This window comes from Meriones unguiculatus, chromosome X (assembly GCF_030254825.1).
Source record: "Meriones unguiculatus strain TT.TT164.6M chromosome X, Bangor_MerUng_6.1, whole genome shotgun sequence".
NCBI lineage: Eukaryota > Metazoa > Chordata > Mammalia > Rodentia > Muridae > Meriones > Meriones unguiculatus.
Window position 1 is genome coordinate 140,097,751 of NC_083369.1, and position 16,442 is coordinate 140,114,192.

At 47.5% G+C, this 16,442-nt stretch overlaps 1 protein-coding gene across 5 annotated transcripts in view; it reads right to left on the reverse strand.

The window, feature by feature from the left end:
- Positions 1-597: 597 nt before the first annotated feature.
- The window catches only part of Phka2 (phosphorylase kinase regulatory subunit alpha 2), a 77,049-nt gene continuing 61,204 nt past the window's right edge, over positions 598-16,442 (reverse strand). For 3 of the 5 annotated variants that reach the window (XM_060375365.1, XM_060375366.1, XM_060375367.1), the window contains 13 exons: positions 15,850-16,006; positions 15,022-15,101; positions 14,733-14,811; positions 14,497-14,626; positions 13,838-13,939; positions 10,623-10,741; positions 9,648-9,677; positions 8,176-8,229; positions 7,544-7,633; positions 5,721-5,891; positions 2,263-2,316; positions 1,362-1,562; positions 598-787 (listed from right to left, as the gene is read on the reverse strand). In XM_060375365.1, the coding sequence (XP_060231348.1) occupies positions 617-787; positions 1,362-1,562; positions 2,263-2,316; positions 5,721-5,891; positions 7,544-7,633; positions 8,176-8,229; positions 9,648-9,677; positions 10,623-10,741; positions 13,838-13,939; positions 14,497-14,626; positions 14,733-14,811; positions 15,022-15,101; positions 15,850-16,006 (1,438 nt within the window). In that variant the 3' untranslated portion in view covers positions 598-616. The remainder of the gene's footprint in view (positions 788-1,361; positions 1,563-2,262; positions 2,317-5,720; positions 5,892-7,543; positions 7,634-8,175; positions 8,230-9,647; positions 9,678-10,622; positions 10,742-13,837; positions 13,940-14,496; positions 14,627-14,732; positions 14,812-15,021; positions 15,102-15,849; positions 16,007-16,442) is intronic. The other 2 variants (XM_060375369.1, XM_060375370.1) reach the window with 2 other exon arrangements.

The window sequence follows — 16,442 nt, forward strand, 5'->3', positions numbered from 1 at the left end:
CCCCTGAAGACTACGAGGCAAAATTAAGTAGGGCCAATTTAGGCCATTGTGGCAATGAAGAATTACATGACCTGAATAGAGTGAGAGGTTAAGAAAAATTTCCAGAAAAGCAGAATTACTGTTTGGTAAACAGCTTAGTTCAGACAGACTGACTTCTGTTAAGATGTGCCCCTGTCACAGTCTGCTTGCCCAGCTACTGTTGCTGGAAGGATCTTTCCACCTTTAAGATGTGTCACTAGCTCATCTAACCTATTTCTGTAGCTCTTGGTGAGAGCCAATTTAAGCTGGCTTCTCAGTTCGCTCTGCACTCAGAAGAGACTAATTTCCAGTTCCTTTTTGGAGACCATGAGACCAGATGCTGTGACAAATGTTCCAGTGAAATGAACCTAGAAAACGATCCCAGGGTGCTTCTCAGGGGAGGGGGGACTCATCAGCTTTATCTGTGCCTTAAACATCAGTTTCAGCTCGAGTGCTGTCATCGCTTCCTGTGAAGCTTTGTGATGGGACAAGCTTTTGTGACAGAACAGAGGATGCAGGGGGAAGACAGAAGAAAATTCCCAATAGGGCTACAGGACAAATGACAGACCCAGAGGCTGATCATGATTTGGGTACGGCTCTATTGCATCTGGCAGCCTGAATTGGGCAGCAGTTCCTGCAAATGAGATGCCACTGCTTTCGTTAGGTAGGTCATTGTACCGTATGCCCCACTAGGGGCACTGTCATAAAACAAGTGGCAAATTCCTGTGGTTTGGTCTTTTTCCAAGATGTCTGTGGCCCCAAATGACACCTGTAGGCAGGAAAAAAAAAATAGGAAAAAAATGAGTGGAATCTACTTTTTTTTCCCTTCACAAAGCACCCTGCATGTTGGAGGTGGTCTGTGGGCTACGGGCAGGGCTGGGAGCTGGAGGCCAAGCCTCACTGCAGGAAGCCAGGGCCATGAGATGATGGCAGTGAGATACATGCATGGTAATGCATCTGCTCTGAACTTTGTGTCTTCACAGACCTCCTTTTGCTGCTGGTCCCGATTCTTTGAGAGGGCAGTTCCTTTGCCTCATTCAGTTTTGTACACAGGGTAAGCGGTTTCCCAAGAGCCAGGTAAGGTAGCAAATGGTAGTGTCGGAATCAAACCCACCCAAACAAAACCCAGATTCCCCAAAGGTGGTTAGATTCCCCAAGTGGCCACTTTGCCATTTCCTAACCAAATGATCGACATCTTTTCACCATCTCTGATGACATTTCCCTGGTTTGAGTACATGCCTCCCAGTTAGGCACAATCTTCAGCACGAACAGGAAGAAATGGCAATCAGAGTGACTCCCCCGCCTTCAGCGGTGGGGTGAGTGGGTGGACCAGTCACACTCACCTGGTCCTGCAGGAACAGCTGATTGGCCAGCTGCACAATCTGGTCCACATGGATGATGCCCCCAATACTGCCCATTTCTGTGTCTGAGAGCAGAGTCAGCACCATGATGGCTTCTACCAGCAGCTGCCGATACTCCGGCTGGGACACGCGGTTGAGCACTGACTCCACATGGACGGCAAACTTGATCTCACAGGGGGTCATCTACCAAAGAGACCAGCAGGTTGCCAGTGTGAGAGACGGGACAGACAGGGCCCTGTAATCAATGCTGTCCCTAGCATTGGTGGAGCTCAGCTGGAAGGCTGCCTTCCTCACTGTCTTGATTCTGCAGCAGAAGCCCTCTGGAGGAGAGGCTGACTGTCCCTGTCCTCCCCTCCCCCCTGCCCACCCCGGAGGGCAAGCTGACCTTGTTCTAGTTCCTTTTGTCTACCCACTGGACTGTGACTTCCAGGGAGCAGGGACCATTTCTTATTTCTTAAGAGAAATTCCCTGTGGCATAAAGCATGATACCTTGGCCACGGTGAAATAAAAGGAAAACACAATCTGCTTTGAAAAGGATGTGGAAGTGCCAGCTGTGGCACCTCATGCTTAGGAAGGCCAGAGATAGGCCAAGAATGCATGGAGGGCAAAGAGACGGAAAGACTGCTTGTGGCTAAGGCAGCCCTGCGCGGGTCTAGCATGTATGGGATAGACTTCAGATGGGTTTTAAGGGGCTTGAGGGTTTAAAAATGCTATTACAGGGGAGAATGAGAGAGAAGGGGTGACAAGCAAGGAAATTTGCACGATTTGAGGGTAAGGCCTGAAAATGGCCTGCTTCCACAGAATACGCCCAAGAAGCATGGTGGGGAGGGGACTCGGCCATGAGGTGAGCCCATGGACGATATTTTGAGTCTTCTCACTTTACCTCTTGGGTTGTTGAGGATGGTAGGACGTAACCGTCAATGGATAGACCATGGCACTAGAAGCGGAACACAGACATTTCAGACACGGACTCCAGACTACAAGTATGTGCCTGCTCCCACTCTCAACACACGCACAACACACAACTTTCCTTGCCCTGGAAATCTGCACGAGGGGTTGGAACACGCCAGACTGTTGAGAGCTATTTTTAGAGCGTTGTTCTCACTGCCCACAGGCTGTGTTTTCGATGGAACAATTCTGGGGAAACCAGCAGGCATCTTTCAGATCGGTGCAGTGACCTAGGGAGCTGCTATGTCCTCCTCAGAGGAGGCTCTGCACTGCACTTGGCAACAGGGCCCCGGGGGCCTGCCAAGGCCCTTTTTGGTGCCATAATGGAGATTTTTCCCATTGGTGAAGTGATGCTCCTGTGCCTCCATCTATTTTTGAGATTTCTATAATAAGCAACGACCACAAAGAGACAGAGCACACACATACCCATGTATATAAATACCAGTGCAGGGCAATGTATATATGAAAAAGCGGTAATATATATATATACATATTACCGCTTTTTTATAATATAAGCGCCTTGGTGTTAGCCAAGAGGAAGCCTGGCCAGAGTATATAGTGACCCAGGGAGACTGAGAGGATTTTTGAGGAATACCTGGGCCTAGTCTAAGCGGCCACCTTTTACCCTCCAGTTAGTTGGCAGTAGCTGCCCTGCCTTCATGCTGGCTGGCCCACGGGCTCCCCACAAATGAGTCAAAGGGTGGACCTGGGGCCTCTCTGCAGGCTCAGAGGGCATACCAGTTCGGCCCTCCTACCCAGCTTGGCAACTGTCTTGAACAAGGCCCTGGTCCATAGAGCACAGCCACTGAAGCTCTGGGACTGGCCCTGGGAACCCGCGGCAGAAAGGAGGCAGTGGGCTCTGACGTCACAAAGGAGCTGGAGTATGGTCTTTTTCAGGCTTACTGCAGTGCTCTCCTCTCCTACTGTGAAACAAGCTAAAAGGGAATGGTTCAGAGAAAAAGGAAATTTGTCTTGCTTTGCAAATCTTTTAAATGAGGCATACAATCCCATAGGGGGAAGGGGGAGGCAGGAGGCGCTCTGATGGGGCCTCGGTGTGAATGCTCTGGAGTATGAATGTGGGAGGAGATGGTTTGTGGGGGGTAGAGAACAAAGAAGTCCTGTCTTCTCAATGCTGGCCCCACTTTAGAAGCAGGTGTTTCAGACAGGCTCTCCTGCATTCAGGTGTGTGTGGTGCACTGCAGCCTGTGGATGCGTCATGTCCATTTAAAAAAATGATTTAATTTTTTATTAATTACAGTTTATTTACTTTGTATCCCAACTGTAGCCCCCCTTCTCATCCCTCTCAATCTTACCCTCCCTCCCTCTTCTCCACCTATTCCCCTCTCCAAGTCCATTGATAGGGGAGGTCCTCTTCCCTTTCCATCTGACACTACCCATCAGGTCTCATCAGGAGTGGCTGCATTGTGCTTCCTCTGTGGCTTGGTAAGGCTGTACCCCCACCAGGGGGAGGTGGTCACAGAGCCAGCCACTGAGTTCAGTCCACAGACAGTCCCTGTTCCCATTACTAGGGAACCCACTTGGACACTGATCTGACATAGGCTACATCTGTGCAGGGGTTCTAGGTTATCTCCATGCATGGTCCTCAGTTGGACTATCAGTCTCAGAAAAGACCCAATGGGTACCCTCCTCCCTTTTTTTGCTGTTCTTGTGGAGCTCCTGTCTTCTCCAGGTCTTACTATCTCCCCCTTCTTTCATAAGATTCCCTGCACTCTGTTCAAAGTTTGGCTATGAGTCTTAGCATCTGCTTTGATACCCTGATGAGTAGAGTCCTTCAGAGGCCCTCTGTGGTAGGCTCTTGTCCTATTCCCTGTTTTCTCCCTCTTCTAATGTCCATCCCATTCGCCTTTCTGAATGAGGACTGATCATCTTACCCAGGGTCCTCCTTCTTGCTTAGTTTCTTTAGATGAACAGATTTTAGTATGTTTATCCTATATTATATGTCTAATATTCACTTATAAGTGAGTATATACCATGTGTGTCTTTCTGCTTCTGGGATACCTCACTCAGGATGAGCTTTTCTAGTTCCCATCATTTGCCTCCAAATTTCATAATTTCCTTATTTTTAATTGCTGAGTAGTACTTAATTGTGTAAATGTACCACAATATTTGTATCCACTCCTCAGTTGAGGGACATCTGGATTGTTTCCAGATTCTGGCTATTACAAATAAAGCTGCTATGAACATGGTTGAGCAAATGTCCTTGTTGTATACTTGAGCATGTTTTGGATATATGCCTAGGAGTGATAGAGCTGGATCTTGAGGAAGCACAATTCCCTAATTGTCTGAGAAAGCGCCAGATTGATTTCCAAAGTGGTTGTACAAGTTTACATTCCCACCAGCAGTGGAGGAGGGTGTCCCTTTCTCCACATCCTCTCCAGCATGTGCTGTCACTTCAGTTTTTGATTTTAGCCATTCTGATGGGTGTAAGGGTCATTTTGATTTGCATTTACCTGATGACTAAGGACACTGAGCATTTCTTTAGTGTTTCTCTTCCATTCAATATTCCTCTATTGAGAATTCTCTGTTTAGCTTGGGTTCTCTGTAACCCTCTATTGAGAATTCTCTGTTTAGCTTGGGTTCTCTGTAACCCATTTTTTTTCATTGGGTTACTTGATTTGTTGCTGTTGAACTTTTTAAGTTCTTTATATATACTAGATATTAGCCCTCTGTAAGATATAGGGTTAGTGAAGATCCTTGCCCATTCTGTAGGCTGTAGTTTTGTTCTGATGACAGAGTCCTTTGTTTTACAGAAGCTTTTCAGTTTCACGAGGTCCCATTTATTGATTGTTGCTCTTAGAGCCTGTGCTACTGGTTCAAGGAAGTTGTCTCCTGTGCCAGTGAGTTCCAGGCTCTTTCCCACTTTTTCTTCTAACAGATTTAGTGTATCTGGTTCTATGTTGAGATCTTTGATCCACTTTAAACCATAAAGTCCAATGAAATTTGAACAGACCCTTGGCTGATGGGAAGCACAGACCTATTTTACTGCCACCAAGAGCAGCGAGCAGCTGGCTAAGGGGTGGGGGCTCTAGGATCTCTACCTTCTAACCATGGAAACAAGCATGTCCCAGGACAGGAGCAAGAGTATGCCTTCAGGGCACATGGCTTCTAGGGCCAGGCTAGAATCTTTTGTTCTCTGCACCTCTGAAGACCTAGCAGGTAGCAGGGACCTCATCATGTTGCTAAATGATATAGATACCATGTCTGTCAGCCTCAAGCTAGGAGCTGGCCAATGTAGATCCAGAGTTAGGGCTGCAGGTCCTGTCTGGCAATTTTGTTCAGACTATCTTTAGTTTTTTTATGATCCTAAACTGTGTCAAAGTTGGGGGCTGCCTCATTTCCCTTGGAGTCTAGGTCTCCTAGTACCCCCCTTACCTTCTGAAGGATCTTCCACACTCTCTGGTAGAATCCCATGGGTACCCTGTTGATTGCTCCATCCAGCCTTCTCCTGCGTAGCCATTGGCCCTGCTGCTCTCCCCAGGCCAGGTGCTGTCCTCCGGAGTCTGTAGATGATGTGCCCGTCGGGGAGGATGGGGTACTCGACCTCTGTAAGACAGACACCATATGGTCTTCAGAAGCAGGTACCACCGAAAAGCTAGCCGTCTTAAAGGCCAGCTCAGCGAATTCGTCAGAATATCTCTCCACATGTTACCCAGCCAAGGGCACGAGGCTCCGTGAGTCCACTTTGTCAGCTACTAAAGTTGGATCGACTTTTTCATGTTCTTTTTTTGTTTTTTTTTTTTTTTGGTGGCTTAATTCTTCCCAGGCCCTAAGAGGTAGTATAACACCAGGAGACCCTGAGCTCCCAGGTACAGGTGTGAGCTCTGCCATGAGGGCTGTCACAGTCATGCTCAAGAGCAGCTACGACAGCATCAGGGGTCGAGGGCTACCTGTGCCCTGTTGCCCCAGCTGATCCTATGGGATGCAGACATAACGGTCTTGGGGGAGCTGTCTGCAGCCACTCACTCTGTGAAGACACAGAACCCTCTGAGAGTCCCTGCCCCCCTGTGATGAATGCACAGGGGGGCAGCTGTCACCCTGAAGGTCATTCTCTAAGAGGCCACTGGCCAGGCATGCAAAGCTACAAGAGTGTTTGGAGGAGCTGTCAGAGAAGGTGAGATGGACAAGAAGGAAGGAGAATCTGGGGTCAGGGCAAATGCCTGAGGGCCTGCTTTACTTGAGCATCATCACGGAGAAGTGCCCATCAGCTACCCAGAGGACAAATACCACAGAGAATGCCATACATATAAAGGGAGAAAGGGTCAGGAAGTCAAGAAAGAAAATCAGCTAGAATTTCTTGCTTAGCAGTCAGGTCGCTGGCTTTCAGCTCTCTCCCTATGCTTCTCACACCTGATTTCTGCTGTCCTGCTCTTCATCCTGAGTTTTCATCTAAGGCTAGGCTATGGTGGCCTTCGCCTTAGACCTGCTGACCAGGGTTAGAGGGTGATGTCTTCTTTGTGTTTCCCTGTCGGAGGCTAGACCTCTCTACAAGACAAGTGCAGCAGGGCTGCTGACCACTCAGGGGGGTAGTATGGAGGGACTTCCAACAGGCAGAGATCAGGTGTGGAAGCCTCAATTGCCCTGGATGGATCCCTCAGGCTGGGGCAAGGCTAACACACATCTTTATGTACATCTTTGTTTGGACTACTCGGCACTTTCATTTCACAACAGGCAACATCAAACGGAAAGGTTTAAAAATAAAATCCAAATATTGAGCACCCTAGAAGGGCAGGAGGTGGGATTCTTCTCTCAGAACTCATTTTGACTTCAACAGATCTTATTTTGAAAAGGCAGTTAGGCTGTGTTATTCTGCTGGGCTCATTACTGCCATTTAAAGAAAGCAACAATTACCTGCAAATAAAAGTAATTACAGCCACACTCATCAGTGACTCAGCTGGTTTTCTCCTCCTGGTTTTGGGAGGCAGATTCAGACTTGTCTCTGCAATCAGAACATTCCCTGGGCCTCCACTTGAGCTAGGGGCACATCCTCTGTTGGGGCAGGAAAGTAGAAAGTGGTGGCCAGCCTGGGGGTTGGGGGGGCAGTAGCTCAACACTCAATAAAAAGGCACCTGGGCTGGAAGACGGTGTGTGTTGGGGGGTGCTTAGTGGTGGAGTGCCTATCTAGTCAGATCTGAGATCCTCCCTCAGCACTGTAAAACAAACAAACAACAACAACCACAACAAAACAAGCATAGAACCGGCGTTTTGAAGACTCTAGAAATTCCTGGGAGTTGGTAAGGTGAACACGCCTCATCCACACAGTATTGAGGAGTCTGACAAGCCAAGATCTGAGAGCATAAGATGGAAAATAAAGTTAAGTTCAAGATTATCTAAACTTTTTTAGAATTTTTCTCAAACTTATAGTTGGAAAATATCTCCAGCATCAACTGAAAACCCTTAACCCAGTGGTTCTCAACCTTCCTAATGCTGCAACCTTTTAATACAGTTCCTCATGTTGTGGTGACCCCCAACCATAAAGTTCTTTTCCTTGTTACTTCATGAATTTAATTTTGATACTATTATGAATCATAATGTAAATATCCGATATATGCGGATGGTTGTAGGCGACTCCCATGAAAGGGGCAGTTGACCCCTAAAGGGATCACGACACACAAGTTGAGAACCACTGCCTTAACCTTACTGAAGTGAAGCTCAGGGCTGGAATGTTTGCTTAAAAGGTGTGAGGCCCTTGGTTCCATGTCCAAGACTGCTACACACACCACCACCACCCTAAACAGAAGTGGGAGCACAGGTAAGGCCACAAGCAAACTCGACCAGTACAGACAGGGCGGAGGACACGGGGAGGGTTGAGACGACAACGCAGATTTACCGCAGACTTGAAGGAATGCAAACTGTTGGACACAGCCTGGCCCACAGGAAAGAACTACAAAACAAAAAGAATCGACTCAGTCATGTGCAGTGTCACCGAGGGATGCCAGGGCTTGTGGAGGAACACAGAGCAGCACGAAAAGCACAGATGCTGGAGGCAGAGGCCAGGCCTAGAGAGGTTCTCACTGAGCAGCAGCGGCAGATGCCAGCCCCCGCGCTCCTCTGCAGCCCAGCCTGGCGTTAGAAGGCAAGTGGTGCCAGGTTCTTTTGCATTGTGGAGCAGGCTTTAATCAAACTGGGACACACGTTCCGAAGTCACAGCCAAGCCATGCGAACGGTTAATGCTGCGCGGTTATGTCTACCTTTAGCCATGAACGCCTAGCATCCAACAGGCATCCCACTGATTATTGTTAAATGTACGTGGGAACCAGGCGGATGACCTTTAACCATATACATCTTTCCTCATCTGAGAATCTAGATGGTACCCTTGGTTTGCTTCTCAGTCTGTGTCTGTGGTATGCTTGGAAAAATGAGCAGCAGCTTATAACACCATGACACCTGTTCAATTTTGACCAGAAAATGTTTTCTTGACATGAGTAGCCAGGCACAACACTGGTGCTGGATGACTAAAATATGAACACAACATAGAAGGAAGGGAAGGGCAAGGGCAAGGGCGGCACTGAATGGCAGAAGCCATCCATGTTCACCCTTGAGCAGGCCTTTGAGCCTTGGGTAACCAGAGGGACGCTGCCACCAAGTGGCTGACAGAGGAAAGTGTTTGGAAAATCACTTCCTTAGAAGGAGCATAAACGAGACTCCATATAGCCCGCACTCTAACAAACACGCACTGTGCATGACGTGCCTTCACCTGTTTACTCTCTCCTGCTCACAGAGACATCAAATCATTGCAATATGAATCCGAAGCCAAAGGGAAGGAGTATATCAGGGGATGATGTACAGTGTCCTGACATGTTTTTTATTTTATTTTATTTTTTGTTGTTGTTTTTGTTTTTTTTCTTTTCAGGGTTAAATCCCCCCCAGGTTGGCTGAGGGCAGGATCTGGTAGCACTGCCTTATTCTTTTTATTGATGACATCACTGACCATATTGCCCTCTTTTAGCTTTCTTCCTCTTTTTGAACAGAAATGCTGATGGAGGCAGAGCCTGGCCCATCTCACAAAGAATCCTAACAAAGGCTGAGTTGAACACAGGGAATTCTTTTGCTCACTTCCAAGCTCTAACAAAATGAGCTAACTGACCACCCTGAAAGGATACTCTAAAGGCCCAGGGCAAGGTCACCTCTCCTGCCTTCTCATTTGGATCTCTGTCTCCGGGGCTGTGCTGCCTGAATTACTGTGCCATTCTACCACGTACCCACACCCGAGTTCTCTATCTGCAGCCTCACTTTCCGTGTTCAAGCCAGAAAGAGCGTGCAGATAATGTAGAGAAAGACAAACAAAGCGAGACATTTCACCTGCTCATCAGCACTAGCTCGCCTAGTCATCTGAAAGTAAAAAAAAAAAAAAAAAAAAAAAAAAAAAAAAAAGAAAACATCAGAGAGTAAAACACGCACTTGAGCTGCTTCCATCACACTCCGGGAAGCCTGAGCATACTGGTCCTACCTCAGGGGCTTGCCACTCCTCCCTGACACACCTAAGCAAGTGAGGCGGCATGACTGGTGTGGGACCAGGTTTTCTCATGGTTAGGTCCTGGTCCTGTCCTAGCACAGTCTCAGGCACATCAGGACCGAAAAGGTGTCGACCTGGGAGGGTGAGCTCAAAAGGATCTACTGTGAGTGAAATTAAGGTGAGCAATGAAAAGACACAACTGTGGATGCTGGGAAATACAGGTAGCACAATCACTCCCGCCTGCTTCCACACCCCCTAGCTATTTCAGATGGAGAACACGTCTGATAAAGAAATGGGTGTCTCTTTTGACATTATTCTGCTTTAAAAAAATTACTTTTTATTTTACGGTACGAGCATTTTTGGTCATGCGTACTATGGGTATCCCTTGCGTGCCTGGTGCCTGCAGAGGCCAGAGGAGGGCGTCAGATCCCCTGGAACTAGAGTCACAGAGAGCTAGTTAAAAGCTGTCATGTTGGTGCTGGGAACTGAACCCAGTCCTCTACAAAAGCAGCCGGGGCTTTTAACTCTGATCCAGATCTCTAGCTCCACGACTCTACGTTTTTAGATGATACAGAAACAGACACAGACAAGGAAATATTCCAGGATGTCCATGGAACATCACACTAAGGCTAGACATTGGTGAGTTTGGGTGCATGCAAATGGCTTTGGGGTACCTACCTGGGATATAGGGCCGTGTGCAGATCCAACAATTTCTACAGAGAGCAAGCTAAAGCTTTATGCCCTTGTCTTTCTGAGGTGAGCCCTGGCAGCAGAACCATTGATAACCCTCCCTTGTGGCCACCATGCTTAGGTCTCCTTACCTGTTTCATCTCACTCCTCAGTCTGGTGATGCCGCTCCTCTCAGTCTTGGTGACTCCGGTATGACCCATCTCATGGATAGAGATGGCAGGGCTGGATGTGGAAGAGTGAATTGGGCGCACTTAAAGGAAAACACACACATGGGGGTTTTAGGGAATCTATTGCACCTGCCTTGAGAGAGAGGCAACACGGGTAACATATTTCTGAGGTTTGCATCTCTTCTCTACTTGATTATAAACTTGTCCCAGCCAGGCTTGGGCTTGCAGTGCTGAAGGTAGCATAGGCTCACCGCATGAGGCCTGAAAGTCTGTGTGAAAGTGTGGGTACTGCTATTTTTGTAAAATTCATTTTTATTTTTATATATTAACTACAGTTTATTCACTCTGTATCCTAGCTGTAGCCCCCTCCCTCATTCCCTCCCCATCCCACCCTCCCTCCCTCATCTCCTCCCATGCCCCTCTTCAAGTGTGTGGGTATTACTTAAGCAGCAGGTACAGATGAGAGTGATAGAAAACTGTTGGCTGACAGAACTGATTTTGAAAACTACACACACACACACACAGACATATATATTTAGTTATATAAAACACATTTTCTCTGTGGAAAACTGAGACCACCTAAGAAAGCCAGAAGTAACATCTGTCAACATTATCCTGCCAGTTTTCCCCTAAGAATAGATTATATTTTTACCTTATACAACAACATCACGTATATGTCCAGAAATGAACTCTATATTATACACATGACATGCCTATACATGATATGTAAATGTGTTTAGTTGTTTCTGAACTTAACATTCCGTGAATGTTTTTTTTTTTTCCACAGCTTTCCATATTGTCTCACATGTTTACTAACTGCATGCCATTTGATCTCAGAATGAGGAACATCCAATTCTGTTTGTGATTTTCTACAGGGTTCATCTTGACTAAGGCGTAGGATCCATGCTGACCTTGCCAAGCTCTCTAATGCCCACTGTTCCCAGGGAAATGACAAAAATGCTGCACACTCTATCGAAGGGCTTAGAACTTAGGTACCTGTGGCTATGAGCCAACTGCTGAGGCATCCTCATCAGGCCTTGTCTGAATATGGGTACGGGGGCACACGTACAGTAGCATCCAGGGCAGGGAGAAGATCCCCACCCAGGCCTTTGGGAGGAAGCAGGGTTTGAGCTGGCTAGAGAGCTTAGGGGTGGTATGGAAACTGTTGCCACAGCCAGGCCCATAGTGCTGCTATGGAACAGGGGCAAGAAGGCTCTTCCAACTGCTCCAGGCCATATCTCCTCCTATCATATACCATCAACCTCAGGACTTAACACCTGTCCCTGCCCCTGCTCCCTATGTATATGGGCTCTAAGATAATGGTCAGAAGGCATTCTTCTCAAGGGCAAATGTGATCCTATCACTGCTAACTTGGTCTAAATCTGTCTGCTGGATGAAGCCTAAACAATCTTTCTGTTGACATAGGAGGCCCTCCTAATGGGTGCTTGATATGGGTGTACATACACGTTACCTTCCTATTTCACTGTTCCTTTGGTAGGCAATGTTTCTTTTTTATTATAATTTTTATTTTTTTATATTAACTAGTTTATTCACTTTGTATCCCAGCTGTAGCTCCCTCCCTCATCCCCTTCCAATCCCACCCTCCCTCCCTCATCTCCTCCCAAGCCCCTCTCCAAGTCCACTGATGGGGGAGGACCTCCTCCCCTTCTATCTGACCCTAGCCTATCAGTTCTCATCAGGACTGGTTGCATTGTCCTCCTCTGCGTCCTGGCAATGCTGGTGCCCCCTAAAGGGAAGGTGGTCAAAGAGCCAGCCACTGACTTCATGTCAGAGACAGCCCCTTTCCCCCTTACTAAGGAACCCACTTGGATACTGAGCTGCCATTTCTAGGTTATGTCCATGAATGGTCCTTGGTTGAAGTATCAGCCTCAGAAAAGACCCCTGGTAGGTAATGTTTCTATAGAACATTGCTGAAGCCAGGAAGGTTGGCGGGAGAGGCAGTTGAATGGGGAAAAGCCACCAAGGAGATCCAATGAAGGGGCAAGGGAGAAGTGGCACGGAAGGGATGGAAAATAAGCCAAACAGGGTATGGAAAGCCCCATGACACTGTCTTTGGGGGAAAGTGTTTGTTGGAAATAGCAGTTCTGGGATTTAGTCAGAATTTTAAGCCTACTAACTAGCTTCCAAGCTTATAAAAACAGAACAGTTACAAGACAATGAAGAAATGCTGTTAGAAAAAGATAATACATCTTCTGTCCTTGCTCATGATTAGACATGTAACGCTGTTCAAATGACATTCCTCAGTTCTTGGTTTTGTAAGCATCTATATAGCTTTACATTTGTTGACAACTATCTGTCAAACCATGTACACTATTATGATGAGCAGAACACCTTAAATATTTATCTTTTCTATTTGCATTTCAAGGACTGTGTACATGAAATAACTCTAATTTACTTTTCGGTAGGGATTGTGAGCACTGCTCCTCAGAAAGGAGAAAACCACAAATAGACAGCTGATTGCCCCATGTGGCTTTGTCTGCGGCTGGCACACACTCAGGAAAAATACAAAGTACCCAATGTCCTTCTTATTAAATAAAAGGAATGATAGCCCACAGTGTGTTTCGTTGGCTTGATGAAATAAATTCACCAATGTGTCTGAGAATCATTTAGCTTTTTTTTTCTATGAGGAGGAGAAATGATAATTGCTTCAATTATAATTAGGGAACATTTGGGAACAAGAATCACACCAGGACTTGGGTGATGAGATTTCTTAGCACCATGAGCAGATTTCTGAGACAGATAAAAACTAAGCATGCTGGGATTCAGCGAGTGAACTGGCCCACACAGGTCGTTTCTCCCTGCTCTCTGGAGAATGCCATGGGACCTTGGATGCAAACCAAAGGCCGGGCCGCAAGCAGTGATGTGTAAGGACAGCCCTAAACCCTTAGGGTCACCTCACCTCACCATGCTTAGGGATACAGGACAGGCAAGGTATAAAGGTATGCAGTTCCCTCCGTCTACATACCCCTGTCACCTGCAAAGAAACGCAACCCTGTGAGGGCGCTCCTCGTCCCTCAAAGCAAGAACCTTGAGCCCGTGCCTCAGGTTCCCCCCACTGAGAGAGGAAAATGCATGATCCCTTCCTGAGAGGGGAACTGCTGACACCGGTGCTGACCTCCACCTGGCCCCCCCAGGAAGCACTCACTGCACTGACTCACCGCTTCTCTCCACACCGAACTCCTTCCCACTCAGGATGTGATGCAGGAGGTTCTTCATGTCAAAGGGGCTGAGGTTCATCAAACTCTCGGAAGCTTCTTCTCCTGCAAACGAAGATCTTCTAAGAGATCCAGACACGGGCTGGTGGCGGGTGGCTCGGGTTGGGAGAGGACAATGTAAAAGGCAACAGCAGGTGTCCTTGCTCGGGATCCCTTCACTGGTGCTTCAGGTCGAAAAGACAATGGCCCTTGCGGAATGCACATACCTCTGTTGAGGTCAGTCCAGGCAAATTTAATCCCTAGACATAGAATTTTCACATCGTACTGTTCCCTGCTGTTGGAATGTGCTTTGCATGATGTTTGCATTTCTCTCAGTGATGGTATTATTAAGTGGAAGGAGACATCTTAGGGTGAGGATATCACTGTAGCTTTGCTGTCAGGTACAAAGTTTCTCATGAAAACATGGCTGCTGCTTTGCCTGCCCCACTGAGGAACACTGTCCTATGTGGCCTGACAGTAGCTACTTCTCACAAAGGAACCTGGGAGAGCCTAAACTCACCCAGAGTAGAAGCTTATTCGGAAGTGCTTGAGTGTGCCTCCCTGAACACCAAGGCCTTGCGGTAGGGCTGATATGGCGGACGTGGCAAGCCATGGCCTCTTACCTGAGCAGTTCAGGCTCCGAGCCAGCTCTGTGGCCATTACCTGGATGATCAATCCAATCCGGAGTCTGAGCATCTCTACAAAGAGGCTAGGCTGGGCCCGGACATACATGGCCAGGTAAACCACGATTTCCTGGTGCAGATACACATGGGAACAGGGCTTCAGGAAATCTGAGGAGCCTACCTGCACTTTGAGGAAGGCCGTGGCCTCGCTTGCCCCTCCCGTACCAGCACCTAACCTGTGTGAGGACAGCAATGCTGATGTCCTGTCCACTGGCTTCATAGATGAGTTTTGTGAGCTCTTCTGGGGGAAGAGGCCTAAGGAAGAGCAATCAGGTAACACTAATGAGTACCTCATTGCCTCCTTGCTCTCAGTGAAAGTTCCCTGCTTTCCACACTATAAGCACCCACATGGCAGAATGTCTTCCCAAAGCTACTGCCACCCTTCCCCAATGGTGCAACTCTCTCTCGGTGCAACTCTCTCTCAGTGCTCCTCTACAGACTGGAGGGTATCCAGCAGGGACTTACGTGGAGATAGTCTTCTCCCGGGGCTCAGGGGGCAGGCCTACTGTAAGCTGCTTCTGGTGGGACAGCAGATCTGCACAGGCCTGTGAGGGGAGGCATACAAAAGAAAATAAATGAAGCAAAGCTAACTGAGAAGGTTAAGTGCCAACAGCACCAGAAATTTACCTTCATGAACTTCATAATCCATGCACATTACTCTTCTGAGAAATTCGAACCTAGAACACAGGCTGAGCAACCCATATAGCGCTGGATCCCTGTGATCTTTGTATCCCCCAGGTGTGGCCCCTGGCCTGACCCACCCATCCACTAAAGGAAACTCCCAGGACTCCCTACTGTATTCAGAAAAGGCAGGATGAGGCCTCAGATAGGAAATATTAGAATTACTAGGCACACTGTGTTCCCAGCTTTCGGACTCCTCAGCACTCACGTGTAGCAATGACTAGCACATTACCAGAACATTTGCTTAAAGGCACAGGAAGTGCTTCTGAGTTTTGTAGGGCCTCAAGGATACATACATACATACATACATATGTGTTGATAATCTCTGTATGGTGACAATGGAAATAAGTGCTTTGTTGCATGTGATTGCTTCGTAAGACTTTCTGTAGTTAAGAAAGAATCAAAAGAATTAAATCGTTTTGAGAATTTCTTCATTTCTCCTCTCTGTCCTGAACCACAAAGAGTCAGGAGAGGACCTGCTCAATTCTAGGTTAAGTTCCCTGAGTCTCTTTATCGGTAAGAGGCCCTTGCCTTGAGCTGCCATAACTAGAAGATTGGAAGAAGAAAGCATGGGACTAGAGAGAGCAAACGGGCAGGCACGCTTATTCTGACCTCAGCCAGGACCTCCACTTTCTTCCTGAGCAGGCCTGAAATGTAGCGAATCAAACTCCATTCTTGGTTTAGGCCAGCTTTTCCATAGAGTTCGCTGAGAAGACAGTGAACAGTGACTCCATGCTGTCCAAACAGATTGGTATCCCAGTTGGGACCCCTGGCAAGAGGCAGAAAAATACAAAGAGAAAGGTTAGAACGTCAAGGCCAGCTGAGGCATGGATGGATGTGCATTTTGCCAAGTGTTTGGATATTCCTAGCCACTCTGGGCCTCTCCAAGTGGATCCAGTCCAACCAAACATGACTACACCATGTCTTCTGAAACAAAAGCCTAGTGTTCATACGTCCCTATGGTATCCTGGCCTTGCCCAGACTTTTCATGGAAGACCAGCATCAAGAGGCCAAGAAAGGGATAGAACTCTCATGTGTAGTGATCCTGGGTAATTTGAGTGACTACGAACATGGCCCGGCACTGCTGGAAGGCCAGGAGACCAGGAGAAACAATTATAGAGAACTATGTTCAACATGGCGAAGGCCATAACCTCGCTGCTATGGCTTGAACACTTGTGTCCCTTCAAATCCCTGCACTAAAATCC